Below are 17,584 nucleotides of genomic sequence, written 5' to 3' on the forward strand. Positions count from 1 at the left end.
AAATGACTTCTCTTTCTACTCTGGTTCTAAAAGAGGACCCACTGGCATATGTGCAGAAGGGAATAATGTCTTAATTGAACATTATCTCTTATGACTCATGTCCTCGTTCCCCATTAGTAAGAGGTGTTTCAAGGCTACATGAGTCTCAAAGATGCAGACTTAATGGATGAGAATCTACATTAGAAGATCTTATGAGGCGCTGTTTTTCTGGTTATATTTGATGGCTACTTAAAGCTTCACTTTTATTAAGTATCTTGTTGTAACACGTGATGTAAGAGACCCTTTTAATATGGGGAGGAGGGTCCGTGCTCTTTCACAGTTTGTTCACGGGAAGACCTCCATCCATTCTTCCTTCTTCCTTAATTTAACACACGTGTACCCAGTCCCTGCTGTGTGTCAGGCATTGTGCTAGATGCTGGTGTCTGTGTGCATAAACACATGGTCTTCGCCCTAGAGCATTGTTCCTGGTCCAGTGTTTGCACATTGTACACAGTCGTGCCCAGGAATTTTTTTTTTTTTTTTTTTACATGAATGACTTTGGAAATCAGTAGACTGGTCCTGCCTCCAGTAATTCTTACTGTGGAACTTGACTTCTGCATGTATTTGTATCTTCATTTTTAAAATGGGGCTTAATTGCTCCACATCACGATTTGTATGAACCAGCCATTCGGTCAACAGAGGTATCAACTCTGCTTTGGATTCTACTGGGTCTGAGGTCTTTCGGACCGAGCTGAATAGGAGAGAAGACGAGAAAACAGGCTTCGGCTCTGATGATTTGTAATGTCGCCCATAGATGCTCTAGTAGAGGTATGAGCAGGGTGCTCTGGTAGGATATTAGAAATAGGAATGTTGATTTTTGTCTTAGGTATATGGGGAGGGTTTTTGACAGAGAATGACAGTTGAATTGCCTTGTCAAGGAGGAATTAGGGAAGATGGGGAGGGGAAAACTTGGCAGGTAAAGGGAAAAATGTTTCCTGGGTGTGAAAAGTCTTAGAGGTCTGATGGCTTGAGTGCTGGAGTCTAAGGCTGAATGGCAGGAGTGGGGATGGCTATCCCAGGTTGTGAGGTAACATCTTGGCGGGGTCTACAGGAATGATGTAACCAGGTTGCCTTGTTACTGTGCTCACCATCTGCTTTGTGAAGCATGAACTTGGGACAGAGGGAGGCTAGAGGCTATATGAGAGGACTTTATTTATCATTATCAAAGATTAGAATTAGGGCCGATATACCGTAGAGGAAGGGCAGACTGGGGAGATGTTTTATGAGATGGGAGCTGTTTGATAATTCACTGGAAGGTGGGAGAAGGAGAAGAATCAAGGGTGATCCTGAGGTGCTAGCTTAAGGACCCGGTCGGTGATGACCCCAGAAGGCCGTCATGCATATGGGAAGGAGGAGGTTTGGGTGAAAGGGACCTTGATGAGTTCACTTTCTAACATGTTGAGTTTGAGGTGCTCATAGGCTGTCTAGTTTGAAGAGATCCAGAATAGTACTGCCTAACAGAATTTCCTGCTGTGATGGGAATGTTGTGTGTCCACTGTCCACCATGGGAGCCCCTAGCCGCATGGAGCTGGGGAACACTTGAAATATAGCTAGTACAACCGAAGAACGGAAATTTAAGTTTTCTTTAATTTTAATTAATGTACACGTAAGTAGTCACATGTAGCTAGCAGGTCCGTATCCGACAGTGCAGGTCTGGAAGGTGTTGGATGGGAAGTACTGTATCTGGTGCTTATTCTTGGGATAGTGTGATCTACCTGCCTGGGACTGAGAGGTGTCCAGGGACACTGGACTCTTCCGTCTAAAACTAGGAAAGTCCCAGGCAAAACGTGATTGTGACTCACCGCAGCCGGAGGTGTTCTTCCCTGTGTTTGTGAACGTTAAGTGTCATGCTTCTGAAATGACTAAGTCTACTCCTCTGACTTCTGGGCTGACTATGTCATGATTTGCAGCTTAGAAAGAAAGCTCCCTTTCTTGGCATCAGGGAGCTGGAAAATGGAAAACCAGCATGATTCTTGAAGCGCGTGCTCTGCCTGATATTTTCCTTGTTTTCGCCACGTCTCCCTGTTTCTTCCGTTCTGTGCTTTTATGGAGTGATTCCCCTCCCTGGCCGCACATTGGAATCACCTGGGGTGTTCACTTCTCAAACAAATATGGTGCCCAAGGTCCACCTTAGACTAGTTAAATTAGAATCTTGGGGCGGGGTGGGTGGAGAGGGGGCCAGACGTCTGTCTGATTTAAAAACTCCCCAGGTGATTCTGATGTGCAGCCCGGATTGGAAAGTACAGCTCCCAGACGATGCTTCCGCTTCTTTGCCATTTTTTTTTAAACTACAACACACTACAACAGATTGTTAGCCCTCTTCCCCCTGCTTTTATTTGGCAGAGTAGTAGGGTTTCAGAGATTTTCTGCTGTGCTAGCTTTCAGGTCACATGTGACAGAAGTCAGCCTGAGACGGATGGCGTTAGATCTCTTATCACACACGAGATCTGATGTGCTGTGCTGTGTCAGTAACAGTAAGCATGGTTGACGTATTGCACACGTAACATACCTAAGCACTCTGACACCTTACGTGTTAGCTCACTCTTAATCACGGCAGCATGAGAAATTTTCCTTCTTCTTTTCCAGAGAAGTAATCGGCAATTTAGACCAAAGTCCCTTGGCTGCACTTTTTAATTACTGTGCGATGGGACCTTACCGTACCTTGAGATAAACTGTACCTCCAAAGCCAGGAGAGGAAGTCTTCCCAAGCTGTGGTTATCTTTCAGATGGCCGAGCGCTGGTCCAGTTCATCTCGACTTTTGCATTGGTTACTTCAAGATTTGGAGGCTCCGTATCATCCAGTCGCTTGAGTTGTATGACTCACTTAAAAAATTTCCAAACTCGGAGCCAGTTCTGAAACAAAGAGAAGGCTTTCTCTGTGACCCTTTAGCATTGCCAAAAAACAAGTAGCTGAATGCCGCTAAGTCACTTCAGTTTTTGCCAGCTTTGCAGAGGATGGGGTTACTCATCCTCGTGTAGAACACATCATGTATATTCACTGTGATGTGTGTGTGTGCGCGCGTGCATGCTTGTTTAGGAAAGTGAGCTTGGTTTTCTAACTACAATGAGATAAAAATACAAATAAATGTTTTTCTTTCCATTTATGCCCTATTCCCCAGGTGTTCCCTTTCCACCGGGAGCTCTTCTCATATTTTCCCCATACTTTACCTCTCCATTCCTTTTACCTGGCTTTATTTTTTTAAGTTGCACAAAGTCACAAGAAAGCACATTGTCTGTGGTTTCCATTAAGGTGGTTTCCATTAGGTGAAGGGTTCTTAATTAATGCTCTTCATGAAGACCCTATAGTTGGGAATCTGCAATGTTTCATCTAGATTCTAGGCTATATAATGGAAGAATAGTATCAGTATTTTTAAAAAGCCTTAAAGCTGTTATCTAATGTTTTAAATAGAAAAACATTTTCGTAATGTCAATATGAGATCATGGTTTTATAAGCCTTTATTGTTCGTATGTCTGTAAAGTAGGTCATCAAGAATACAGTGGTAAATCAGTCTTGATTTTTCAACTCCAGGTACAGATACTTTTAAATGTCAAGTAAACTAAAGTCTCTTGATAAAATACATATTTATTTTTTGAAAGAATATTAGGTATAGTAATAAGACTTGAGACCGTGACCATAGACTACCCAGTGCCTAAGTGTATATTTTTAGAATCTCTTAGTTTTGTTTCTTTCTGTTAAAAAAGGAGGGGGTCACTTTATTGATTTTTCATAACCAAGGACAGCTTCATTTATACCCATTGGTTGGGCTTTGTGTGGTGGAGGCTGATGAGGGGCTGGTGTGCATAGGGCTTCATTCTGTGGTCACTCAGATGTTTTCTGTTGAAAATATAATTATTTTTAAAAAGGCTCTATCTTGGGGCGCCCGGGAGGCTCAGGCCATTGAGCCTTCAGCTCGGGTCATGGTCTCAGGGTCTTGGGATCAAGCCCTGCATTGGGCTCCCTGTTCCCTGGGGAGCCTGCTGCTGCTTCTCCCTCTGCCGCCCCCTTGCTTGTGCTCTCTTAATCCCTTCAAGGGAATAGATAAAATCTTCAAAATAGATAAAATCTTCAAAAAGAAAATACCTTAAAAAAAATCTATCTTTCCATGTATACATTCAGCTATTTTATGGGCTGTCTCATTTCAAAGGATTTTTTTGGGTGTGGCTTCAGTAAAATTGTTCATTAACTCTTATTTAGATGGTCATGAAGTGCCAATAAAACTTAGGGGTGTTGGTGGTGTAATCCCATACATATTTGTTCATTTGGTTGGATTTTAAGGTTGTGGTCCTGTAATCACCCTAGCTGTTCTAAATCCTTTGGATCACGGTTATAGGACACAAAGGATATGATTCACCATGTGAATTGTTTGTTTTGGGGTGTTCTCTGTTCCAGTGGTTAGAATCCTACACTTCTAGAATTAATGACCAGATTATTTGGGATGTTCTTGAAGCCACTGGTTTCAGATTCCTTTTTTTCTGTCTTCTGGTTATTCATGGAAATAGGAAACTCTGTTTGTCTTTTTTTTTTTTTTTTTTTAAGAAAAACTGAGCTTTTTGTAGATAAATCCCAATTACATTTTTTAAAGTACAAGTATAAAAATCCCAACTCCTAATGTCCTGGCTCTGTGGTGCAAGTCGAGGTGCTGGTTGGGGCGTAGGCCCGCCTCACACATTCTGCTCCATCCTTAAGACTGGGTCATGCTCTTTCTTCCCATCACATGCTATGAACATCATATTCTCAACCGTGAGGTTATCGAAGAACGGTGCTTTGGCTGAGAAAGGAATGTGGGTGTTCCGGCTACTTTATTTGTCTGGTGATAGAAGCTTTTAAATAATAAGCTGCTGTTTTTTCACATACTTGGAAATATTTCCAAACGGTTCACATATTTTTCCAACTTACTGAAATGAATCCCACTGGTCATCATGGGTCGGTCATGGATGACCTTGAAATGCATGAAAATAGTTGTTGTTAGCTGAGCGCTCCTGGCATCAGCCTTTTGCTCTGCGGACGAAGGAGATGTGGGGGGTGCCTGGGTGGCTCAGTTGGCTAAGCATCCACCTTTGACGCAGGTCATGATCCCGGAGTCTGGGGATTGAGCCCCACATCGGGCTCCCTGCTCAGCAGAGAGCCTGCTTCTCGCCCTGCCCCTCACCCTGCTCATGCTCCCCCCCACCCCAAATACCTAAATAAAATCTTAAGGAGAAAAAAAGCAGATGTGTGACACTGAACTGAATGTATAAGCCTACATTATTTTCTGGAGGCTAATTTTAAAAATAAACCACCTCTGATTACAGCACCACAGACTAATGGTGCTAGAAGGAACTTCAGGGAGCACCCCCCTATCTGCTTTTACGGGACCAGGTGCTGAGCACCAAAGAGAAGTGATTTGCCATAGGTCACTTATGGCTCCGAGGTCTTTCCGTGACCTAGGGAGAATCCGAAATTCCGCTTGGTGGGCTCATACCTGCTGTGGTCTCTTTTTCTTTCTTACTCTTAAAAGCAGAAGCGCTTCTTCTGTGGCCTTTTCTCTACCCCACCACCAACCTCAGAAACAACAGAGGTGAGTTGGATCCCAGGTTTTCCTACAGTAAACTTTTGATAGTGTTAATAACGTTGCTTTCCTTCCCCCCCCCCGCCCCCTTTTAGCCATCGGTGAATATGAAGACCTCAGAGCAGAGAACCAGAAAACAAAGGAGAAGGTTTGTACTTTACCCTTTCTTTCCTTTCTCACATGTGTGAAAGCCTGGACGGCATGGTGCATTGTTCTGCCACCAATTTCAGTTAAATGCGAATGAGAGTTTTTTCTTTTTTCTTTTCTCCTGCATGTGCGGTTCAAGCTAATATCAACTCCAGGCTCCAGATGGTAAAGAATAGCGGGCATGGCACAGTGGGCGCTGCTCTGGGAGATTAACTGCACAGCTAAATGTGCAGCAAGGCACCAGGCCAAGCAACTCAAGCCCTCAAGCCCCCAAGAATTGTACTTTTCCCCTAACAACCAGATTTGGGATTCTAGTGATGGAATTGAAGGGAAGACACGTACCTTTGGGGCTTAAGACAGAGTACATTCTGGAGAGAACGCTTTGGCGTTAGTCATTGGTGTTTAGCCCATCTTCTTGCATAAACCCTTTTTTATGCTCGCGTTGTCTAAGTATATGAAAAATATACTGAAAGTTGAAAATCATCCACTACAAAGATAGTAATGCCTGGTGAATGTTTTCAGGGGCCTTGGCACAAGTTTTATTTTTAAACTGAAATCACTGAATTCAGCTAACTTTTATAAACTACTTACCTTTTTGTCTCTGCACATAATCCATCTAAGATTTGTGAATATTTGTTTATGTGTCTTTTTTCTTCCCTGCAAATTAGGGAGGGCACAGAAGGGAGGTCTGAGTTAAAAAAAAGGGGAGGGCTAAATTGAACTGAGAAGTAGGAGAGAGAGAGAGAGAGAGAGAGAGAGAGCAGAGCTGCCCGTTATTGTTTTTAGGTAGAAACAAAATTTGTGTTTAGAAATTACTTTGATAGATTAAATATTTCACCACATAATGTCCATGGTGGAAAATTTAAAAATAGGTCCTTCATAGTTATTGAAGTTGATGGTCATCATGGCTGTAAATGATGAGACCTTTAAAATTTGAGAGTAAGATCTGGAATGAAAATGGGCAGTGAGCCGAATATTTGTAAAACCTTTGGCATATTTGAGGCTATTTAATTTAAGTTTTTTGCTCATATTACTTGGCTACCTATATTAGCTGTAACATGGTTTGTGATATTAATGGTACGATATAGAAATGGATTTTGAGACCATTGTTTTTCACTTAGTTTTCAGGCTCCTCTGCTCATTTGCAAATAAATCTTTGCTGTTCTGTGACATCTGGAGTTTCTTCTCTTCTTTCCATCTGGTGATTTAGGGAATGGTAGGTAGGTGGGGGTGGTGAAGATGTCTGTGATACAGAGTGGTTGCTGCGTGCATCTCTAACGTGGTAAGGAAGTCCCAGAAGAACAGTTTGACAAGGTTCCTAATTCTAATGCAATAACCACCGCAAATCACAGATGTCCTGAGGCTGACAACAGGTGGGGAGTTTGTGCTTAATCCTGGCTCCCTGAGGCCCCATAATTTCAGAGAGGAACCGGCAAGGGATGCTCGGGCCTCTTCTCCCAGGTACACAAGCATCTTGCAGCTGTAGGAGAAGGAGCCAAGAAGTTACCAGCTGAGTCTCTTCCGTGTGTCCAGGCCTAGGAGGGGGAGAGCAAGAAAAGTTGGAAGGGTTAATTCAGGAGAACTCTTTGACTTAACCTAGAAGATCGGAGGGAAGAAAGCAAACCCGTGTCTTCATGTGATGGTGAAGGAAGGATATAGAAGAAAAGGGGTAACAGAGTCAGAAGAGCAAATTTTTGTTTTCTTTCTTCTCCTCTAATCCTTGCTTACATACAGACCTTGCATTGCCCTGAAAGTAGTGAAAACATCCATTCCTGGCGATGTTGATGGTTATTTAACTGAGAGCCACTTTCTGCAGGGAGATTTTTAAGTGAACCATCTGTTACACAAGTGGAATTATAGGTAAAATGGGTTTGGTAAAAGGAGGACTATAAATGACTTTTGCCCCATTAACTATTTGCATGTTTCTCTACATGGCCTAATACTTTTGTGACATCTGTATGCATTACTGACCTTCTTATGTGCTAATTCTTTAAAAAATAACTATTAACAGAAATAGGAAGAAAAGAAATGAATGCGGTATGGAATGCTGCAGTTGGGTAAAACAAAATAGAGTGGTTTTAAGTTCACTCTGTTCTGTTATCTTCTGTTAAAGGACTAACGGGCTTATTATTGCAGATTTTTCCCCCCAAAAAGAGGGCTGCATTACAAAAGTTGGAAGCATATAATAAAAGCCTTTTATACAGCATAGAATGAGTAAAAGCAGCTTTAGTTCTGGAGGTGGTAAATGGAGAACACCATTTTCTCTGGCAAAGCACTTTCTTGTTCCTGGCTGAGGGAGCTTTGTCCAGGTCATACCCGCAAATACGCATGGCCATCCTTCCCTCATAGGGGAGTTTAGAATTAGTCAGGGAGAGAAATCTAAGGTGGAAGTCCTTTTGCCATGGTTAATTTGATCTAGGGGAGTTTTGCATGAGTGAAAGGGACCAGAGTAAATTCACTGCAAGTTATCTCTCCCTTCTACATGTCCACATGAAGACTATCTTTGTTGCTAGATGATGAAACTGATCAACGAGAAGAGACAAAGGGTTTGATTTCTTTGGATAAGAGCTTTTGATGCTCTGTTTGGAACCTCCTATGGGGAGGCAAGTGGTAGGATGTGAGTTTATGCTTAAGGGTCTGTATTTATAAAGAAGCTGCCATGGGGCACATACATACTCAATTATGTTCCTCGTCTGATGCCCCAAGCAGTCCCGTGTCAGCTCCAGTGCACAGAGAACGGAACCTCAGGGCTTAACAGAGTCAAGTTTCGTACACAGGTCTTCTGACCACAAATGTTCTTTTTTTTTTTTTTTTTTTTTTTTTTAAAGATTTTATTTATTTATTTGTAAGAGAGAGAGAGTGAGAGCGAGCACAGGCAGACAGAGTGGAAGGCAGAGTCAGAGGGAGAAGCAGGCTCCCTGCGGAGCAAGGAGCCCGATGTGGGACTCGATCCCAGGACGCTGGGATCATGACCTGAGCCGAAGGCAGCTGCTTAACCAACTGAGCCACCCAGGCGTCCCCACAAATGTTCTTTTTAAAGCCAGTAAACTCATGGAGCTGATTGACTTTTTCCACCAAGGTCTTGGTGTTAATCTTCGTTCATTGTTGTTAGCTCATGAATTTTCCATAGCAAATTATCAGATTCAGGACTTCTCTGGATCACTTGTCTTGACCATCTGTAGGTTTGTACTTAAAAACTGAAAGTTAAATATCAAATCCGTCTGGTGTCAGAAACGTCACATGTGTGAGCGTGTGTGCATGCAGATTCTGATGTAGGTGTGCAGGGGAAGAGTAGACTTGGAAGGTTGGGCCGGTGTGTCAATGATCTTTTCCTTTGTAGTTATCCCTTTTTAAGACAAATGTAATGTTGATCATTTTGTGGTTTTTCTCCTTGTCTTTGAGGATGGAATCAAAGTCTGTTTGAGTTTGTAAGGAAAGCTTTTTTGAAGGGATGCCTGTTGAATGCCTTCTGAGTACTGGAGTATTAAGAAAGATACATAAAGGTCCCCCTCTTGAGTGAAACCACTCTCATGAGTCGTATGGCCACATGGACAGAGGATAAATTGTGCTGTTGAAGTGAACGTCTGCAGTTTGGGGGGGGTGGGAAAGGGACAAAAAGATAAGGATCCTATCCTAGACCGTGTGACAAATTATTATGAGCTCTTAATGCTTGGCTCAAATGCCTCCCCTTTTTAAAAGTCGTCTCCAACCTTTTCTCAAGCAGAATAGTTTACTTCTTTGTAATAAAACATCTGTTTATTTCCTTGTATTTATCACCTTTTATCAATCAGTTATCATCAAAATAGTAGGTAGGGTATGAGTAAGTTGTATGGGGTTGGATTGTAATGTAAAAAGTTCAGTTTTTGTTTTTTTTTTTAATGTCAGGGTCAGGGGAGTTTATGGAAAGGGCGCTACTTTCTATTATTTTTGGGCTAGTTTCTAAGTGACATTATCAGCAGTATGTTAAAAAGTAAGAAAGGCTAGCCCATTGAAATCAACAAGACTTCCAAAAATGTTTTTTGATGTATGGAAAAATAGAAGACGATATACTTTGGAATCAACCAAAGAAAATGTGATTGTTTGCCTGTGAAGCAGTCTCCCACATTCAGAGGTTAGTCATGCTCCTACAATGGAAGGGCATTCCCCTTCTGACTCATTCAGGATCTTTGTCATAATTGTGTGGGGCTCTTTCCTATATGGGGGCAAAGCCTCACTGAGCTTTTAATGGAATAGCTTTCACGTTTCTCAGGGTGGTGGGGGTGGGTGTGGAGCATGCCTAAAAAGAAGGGAATGTGTATAATAGAAGAATATCTGCCTTTACACAGTATTTATATTTAATATTATGTCTTGAGATTGAGTTTTGAAATGAATACATGTTTAAGTGGCTGATTAGAAGTCGTCTGGATAAGCTACTGTAACAGTACATCAGGCGGGTCTGTCAGCTTGCCAGGAACAATGAATGAAAGGGAACGAGGCAGACACTTTCCAAGACTTACGTTTCAAGAAGCAAGATATATGATACTGTTTGCATCTTGGCTCCCCTTGTCTATTGTCAGAATTTGTTTCTCTTGTGTCAGTTTCAGAGGTGAAGGTCCCAAAGTATTTTATTTAAAAAAAAAATCAGTAAAGAAGCCACTTTAAAGAGCAAGATATGCATCCATTATGCTAAGCGTTCATGCATAATACATCCACATACATGCAGTTTCTTTAGAACAGAGTGGCAAGTGGTTGTGCCAGAGAAAAAGTAATTACTTAGCAGTTTGAAAGTGAAAATGAGTCTCTTATTAACAGCAATCTATCCAGAAACAAAGAGCAAGGATCTCTGTTCTGATGACATGTGTTTCCATCTAACACACAATACCTAGAATTTGGAGAATGCTGCAAGACAGCTTCAGGGGGCAGCTACTGAAAATTGGAGGGAAAGAACTTTGAATTGGAAGAAAGAACACCACCAAAAGAGAAAGAGAGTGAAAGGAATTCCATCTAAGTGGGAATGGTTTCTTTTATTGTGTTCTTTAAGGACAGGCACAGTTGAGGTCTAGCCGACCTTCCATAAGTGGAACTGTGGGATTGTCCGGCATTATTAAAAATGATTTTGTTGGGGGGCGCCTGGGTGGCTCAGTGGGTTAAACCTCTGCCTTCAGCTCAGTCATGATCTCAGGGTCCTGGAATCGAGCCCTGCATCGGGCTCTCTGCTCAGCAGGGAGCCTGCTTCCTCCTCTCTCTCTCTGCCTGCCTCTCTGCCTACTTGTGATCTCTCTTTGTCAAATAAATAAATAAAATCTTTAAAAAAAAATGATTTTGTTGGTCCTCTGACAGCATCACCAAAGACCCTAAAATAGATAACTGTGTGCAATTCTGATGCTGTGCGTGTTGACGTTTTAAACGTTGTAACCAGACACAAAGGGAGTGAACTTCAGGAAAAAGCAGTAGAAATGGTGGTGGGTGGAGACCGTTTCGGGTCTGGGGTGAGAGCCTCTGCTACGTGTCCCTGTGGTACAGCCCGTTCCCCTTCAAGCCGGTGTTATTAATTGCTTGCTTCGATGCTGATCTTCTTGGTAGATCGTGAGCATAGTTGCGAGCACCCTGGCTGTTAGTTTCCCCTGGATCCCCCCCGCCCCAGGGTTAGCACAGTGCCTGGCACATATGGGTGCTATGTCACTAGGTGGTTCAGGGCTCTGAGGAAGGAAACTGAGGCATTCAGTGATTACAGTAGACTCCCTCAGCGAAGGTCCTTGCCTTGTGCACATCGTCTGCTTTGTTGATGGTGTGTGTATGCGGCACATGTGTGCATGTCATGGGCCCCAAACTGGCCTTTCCCTAGGCTGGCAACCCTCGCTGCATCCGTGCACCACGGAGATCAAAACGGACGTTCCCATTCTTGGGGGCAAGACACGGTTCCAAGTGCTGGGCTTTTTCTTGTGTATGCTACACACACAGCAGCGTATAAAGAAGTGTTAGTACCTACAGGCTCTCTGTCTGTCTGCTGAGACTGCGGAGCAGACACTTTTGTCTGTACCGTAGTGGCTGTGTGAGGGGGAAGGAAGGGAGTCCTGCCGGTGCACATGGCGACCACCCTGCAGGTCACTCCACTGGTGCTTTGAGATGCTGGTTGAGTTCGGGAAGCCAGGTATCTGCCTGGGTGAGGCTCTGAGAACAGATCGGCCTGGGCTTCTCATGTGGAGACCAGGAGACCAGGGCCTCTGATAATTCGAAACCGGCGAGGCCAACCTCTGGTGGATCCCCCACTTCACAAAGAGCCCCCATGGAGTCTAGAAGAGACCCCATGTAATCCAGCTAGTGGAAAGCAGCCAGCGCTCAAACTGCCGGGTTCCACCCTGGCCATAGGCTCTCTAGAGAGTCGCTGGGCATCCTAATTCAGTGATGTGGGCCCTCACATCTGTTGCTATTGCAAAGTCTTCCTGAGCAATTCTCACACAAAAAGAGGCAGTTTCCACAAATGCTGCAGCTGCGTGGGCAGGGTAGAGGAAGGGGCCGGGTGGGTGAGGGGTTTCTGCAGGACGCAGAGACATTGCGCTCTCCCCTAGAAGCCCAGAATCCTTGCTGACTTCCCTGTATTGGTTGAATGAGAGGAAGGTCACAAGATACTTTTCTGGGTTCACCTAAAATGATGAAATAAGCGGATGTCTGGATTTCTGCTTAGTAAATGGGTACATCCTTCATATTTTGTTCAGCTGTGGTTTGGGAATAAGTCAGCTGCCTTTGCCGTATGCATAGATCCCCCCGCCCCCTTCAACACACACCCCTTTCAGCATCCATAGCAGATGGTAAATTCTGTGGCTGCCAGTTTTATCATAATGTGGTTGCAGAAAATAGAAAGCAAAGCACTATGAAGACCCCCGGGAGAATACAGCTGGGGTTGGGTAGCGGCTTCTGCATTCTCTGGTGCCGTCTGCGGGTTCCTGGACAAACGTACGGCTGGTGATGGGAACCAGTTACTGGCATGATGGAACAGGACTGCGATGTGGGGACCTGTCCTTCACGAGAGCCCGTCCACCTGGGCCTTAGCAGGAGAGAGCGCGGGCATAAGGCTTTGTTTCTGGGAGGCTGGTGTGAGCCTCCTGACAATTGCCACGTGGTGTCCGTGACCCCCGAGGGGGCGCTGCGCGAGGGGCCGTGTGTGGTGTCAGCCAGCAGGCCTTTTCACGCGTGCGGAGGGAGCGTGCCCTCCTGTTCGATGCTCTGGTCAGGCAACGTGTCAGTGAAAACTCTGGCTTTTGATTTAAGTAAGAATTAAGTTAAGCTCTGGTTCCTTCAGGTGGAGCTTTGAGAGGTCCAGGGAAGATCCAGGCAGTATTAAGTCAGGGGCAGCGCTCCCAGGCACCAGACCAGAGGTGATACAGCTTTTCCGAGGGCATCGTACACCTTCAGAAATGAAGATCCACAAAGTTAATTTGAGAGTAAAACAGCAGATACATTTCATTTGGCAGTCATGCCCCAGGAGTGCGAGTCTAGTCAGAAATGATGTTTGATTTTGTGCTTTAGGCAAAACTGCCTTGTTGGAGGTGGGTATGCAGACAGCCTCTAGGAAACAGGAACATTCCTGAAACTGCTGACCAGAATCTCGTAAAATTAAGGGTTCTACTCTCTGGCCGGGGAAGGATCTCCACAAGCTTATTTGAGAATCCAGAACTCTAGTGTTCAGAATTTTAAACACCAGAAATCAATCAAGATAGTTTATCTGTTAAGTTGGACCTAGAAACTGTATTAGACAGCATTACTTTTTTGGCAGAGGAGAGATTCCTTGAGAAAACCTTGATGAAAGAATATGCATCCTCCTTAAGGAAATAGTCCAGCCTGACGTTCCTGCGGAGGGTCCAAGTCAGGAGCTGGTAAACAGCCTTGCTCATGTAGCATTAGGACTTGGTCCATGTTGTTTTGCGGGAATGGGTTTACCCACATGGATGGAGATAAGCTTTTTCAAGTTTCAGTTCTTGACACATTGAAGGGGAAGACTGAGCAGTTGACTTAATTTTTTTAAATTAAAAAAATATTCTAAAGCCCAAAGAAGGGCAGAGAGTAACAACAAATATGTAACTGACAGAACTAACTGTCATTCTGGGGCAGCTGCTGGGCTCAGTCAGTTAAGCGTCTGACTTTTGGTTTCGGCTCAGGTCATGATCTTCGGGTCATCGGACGGTGCCCCACGTCAGGCTCCACTCCCAGCAGGGGATCTGCTTGAGAGTCTTTCTCTCCCTCTGCCCCTCCACCCACTCTCGTGGGCGCCGTCCATCTCTCCCAAATAAATAACATCTTAGAATAAAGAATTAACTGTTTTTTTTTTTTTTAACTTAAAAAAATGCTACAGATAAAAATGAAGATCTTCAGTGTCACCCAGCCCTGGGCCCTTGCCCTTTCCCTGTATTTTGAGAGAGAGTGCCTGTGATAAATTTTGTATGTATCCTTCTATTTTGAGTTTTTATATTTTTATGTATGCCATATATATCATGAAATATACATTTACAGCCCAAGTCTATCAAGTGATTTTATTTACTTAAGGTATATATTGACCTGGATTCTCCAATTCCTTTACTCACCGTTGTGGCTTTTGAGGTGTAGGTTGACACGAGCAGCTTACGATCATCGAGTCGTGGTTCTCTAGCATGCTACATGAATATACCATGATTTATGCTCAACCTATCTGTAGAATGTTACTAGAAATTCCAGTAATAGAATCTTGAAATGGAATTGCAGGGGTGCCCGGCTAGCTCAGTCAGAAGAACATGTGACCCATGATCTTGGGGGTGGTGAGTTTATACCCGCGCTGGGTATAGAGATTACTTAAAACTTAAAAACAAAAACAAAAACCAGTAGTGGAATTGCTGAGTCATAGGGTGTGTGCACTTTCAGCTTTGATGGTTTATTTCTAAACTAGTTACGTCTGTTGACACTTCCACCAGCTTCCACGTGTCACTGTATGTGACAGTCCTCAACTGACAGCAGACTTTTTCAGTTTTTGCCAGTCTTAGATGAGACTATCTCACTGTCTTAATTTGGGCTTTCCAAATTATCAGTGGCATCATAATTTTTTAGCTGTTGAAATTTGAAATAATAAATATCCAAAGGCATGAAATCCTAATATATTTATATGGCACAGTAGGATTAAAACATCATTTAAAGTTGTGTTTTACTGGGGTGCCTGGGTGGCTCAGTCGGTTAAGCGTCTGCCTTTTGCTCAGGTCATGATCCTGGAGTCGCAGGATTGAGTCCCATGTCGGGGCTCCCTGCTCTTCAGGGAGTCTGCTTCTCCTTCTGCCCTCTCCCTTTCTCCCTGGCTCATGCTCTCTCTTACTCTCTCAAATAAATAAATAAAATCTTAAAAAAAAATTAAGTTGTGTTTTACTCACATGACTCTCTTGTTATAGTATTATAGTATTTTCAGAAAAATTCAGATTTTAATTACTGCCTTTATAAGTTAAAAATCATTTCTTAAAGTCATAGACATTTTTGATGAAAATCTTTCTAAAATGTTTTATACTTAACCTGCTTTGTGAAATTCATAGTAAGTTGAATCAGTCCTCATAATGAACATGAAGTTTTTATAAAATTCATTCATACCTCGAGGGCATGTTAAAATATTGGATACTTGTTTCTATACCAGATACCCAGAAAGGTCCTCATGCTTTAGTAGTTATTTTTGCCTTTTATGGTATTCCCTCCTCCTAGTTTTCAGTGAGTCCTCCTTCCTTTTAAAACTCAAAAGTAGTTTATGTTAATAATATATGCTTATTGTGGAATATTTTATCTTTTCTCATTTTAATTTGCCACCTTCTCTTTGGAATTCTAAGGATAGGAGGATATTTTCCCCTTAACTGAGGATTTCAAGGGGTGCACGACAGCAGTTTGTCTTCAAGTCGGGGTCACTTCTGGCTGTGCACCAGTGTTCTGGATAGTTCTGGGAGTTCGTCGCTACCCAGTTTCAGGGAATCTGACCTGCGGGTGCATGGGGTGTTCACTGTATTACTGAAATACCTACTTACTGAAAACACTGGGAGGAGGGAAGACCGTAAAAGGCAAAAAGAGGCACATATATTCTCTTAAAGAATGTGATTTGAATGCAAGGATGTTAAATTGGTCTGTTCCTGAGGAGATAATGAGCAGTGAGAGGACTCATTGTCTTGGAAGGTCCAAGGCAAGTGGCCAGATACAGATGGTGCAAGGCCATGCCGGTTGAGTAGCCCAAGTACCATGTGACAGTTAATGCTTTTTAAGGATTTTTAATTTTTGTTTTCATAAAACTGCTGCTGTTGATAGGTTTGCTCTTTCTTGCCTTCGCAAACTTGTGAAACAAATTTAACATTTGTGTCTCGTCTCCTTTCAGTGTGACAAAATTAGGCAAGAACGAGATGAAGCTGTTAAAAAACTGGAGGAACTTCAGAAAAGTATGTAAGCGTTTCATTGGAATTACTGTAACGCACATAACTATGTTTGGGAATTATGTGGGCAGACACGTCCCCTATGTTTAGTTGCTGCTGCATTGGGCTTCCAAGAAAGCAAGAATTGTCTTCCTATTTGCTGCCCCCTCCCCCCACCAAAAATGTCCTGGCATTACTGTGATTTTCAAACAAATGGAATGAATATTATTGTTTCAATAGTATGTTATTATAAAAGACAGTTTGCACTTGTTATATAAAAAACTTTACTATGCAGAACAGTTAAAGAAGAACTAAAATTACTTGTTATCTTGATTCTTTGAGAAAAGGCAGTGTTAATATTCTATAGTCTTTCTGTCTTGGTCTTTTATCTGTGGGCAGTATTTATGTCCACAAAAAATAAAGTCACGCTTTTCATTCAGTTTTACAACCTGCTTTTTTCAGGGAGTGGTGTATTGTGGTCATCTTTGCATGTCAGTAGAGATGTATTTTTTTTTTCTGTATTCTCTTACATGATAGTACTCTAATTTATTTGAACATTCTTTCAGTGATAGATGGATTATTTCTGAGTTTTAGATATTCTAAGTAATGCCAAGTATAAGGGTATTCTTATACATCTTCATAGTGGTCTGATTTGTTTCTTACATTAATTCATAGAAAAGGAATTGTAGTTCACAGAACTATCACATTTTTAAGAGTCAGAATGTTTGTAATGGCCTTCTCACCAAGGAATGTTGTATTCCCACAAAAGCTGTAATAATGTGCTAAATGTTTGCTATGGTATTCTTGTATGCCATGCCAATCTGTCATTACCTTGTCCACTAAGATAGAATGTATCTGATCATACTCAGAAGGATCAGAAGGAAATAGGTCATGGGAAAAGGACTAGACTCTAGCAGGAAAAGTTGCCCTTCCCCTTGGAAGCAGGGCCTTTCTCCGTCTTTCTGCAGATGCTGTGTTAGGCTGTTTGATTATATCATAAAGTGTTGACTTGGTAACTATGCAACAGAACATTTTATTCTTGTCGAAGGTTAAACAGGCATGAAAATGGAGCATTATAGTTCATTTCAGTACCCAGTTTATTTCAAGTGTCTGGCTTTAAAAAAGTCTCGGGAATATTGTTGTTGGTACTTTCGTTTGGAGGCCAATATGCTATGACAGAAATATCTCTTACTTGTGAATATACAAACTGCGATTGTGTAGAACTTTCTTGTTCCCTAAGGCGGGATTAATTTGATACTCTTCCACTTTTGCTGACACTGGGTCACACTGAAAGAATTATACCATTTACATTGTTACCAATTCATGTTCTCAAATTAATTATTGATAGTGGGTTGGAATGCTGTGTGTAGTAAGAATAGTTCAAGGTTTTATGTTTGGACTTAACATAAAATGCTTTGGTCGGGCAGGTAGTAGGCATTTTGCCTCTTGTGTTCTGCAGAAATGGAAGGAGCT

General features: G+C 42.6%; 1 protein-coding gene across 4 annotated transcripts in view; it reads left to right on the forward strand.

Annotated features, from left to right (window-relative positions):
* SHTN1 (shootin 1) overlaps nt 1-17,584 on the forward strand; it is a 103,968-nt gene that overhangs the window by 15,975 nt on the left and 70,409 nt on the right. For 3 of the 4 annotated variants that reach the window (XM_045068923.1, XM_045068926.1, XM_045068924.1), the window contains exons 2-3: nt 5,684-5,736; nt 16,078-16,138. In XM_045068923.1, coding sequence (XP_044924858.1) covers nt 5,684-5,736; nt 16,078-16,138 — 114 coding nt within the window. The remainder of the gene's footprint in view (nt 1-5,683; nt 5,737-16,077; nt 16,139-17,584) is intronic. The other variant, XM_045068925.1, reaches the window with a different exon arrangement.

This window comes from Mustela putorius, unplaced genomic scaffold (genome assembly GCF_011764305.1).
Source record: "Mustela putorius furo isolate JIRA1106 unplaced genomic scaffold, ASM1176430v1.1 tig00003909_pilon_pilon_pilon, whole genome shotgun sequence".
Taxonomy (NCBI): Eukaryota; Metazoa; Chordata; class Mammalia; order Carnivora; family Mustelidae; genus Mustela; species Mustela putorius.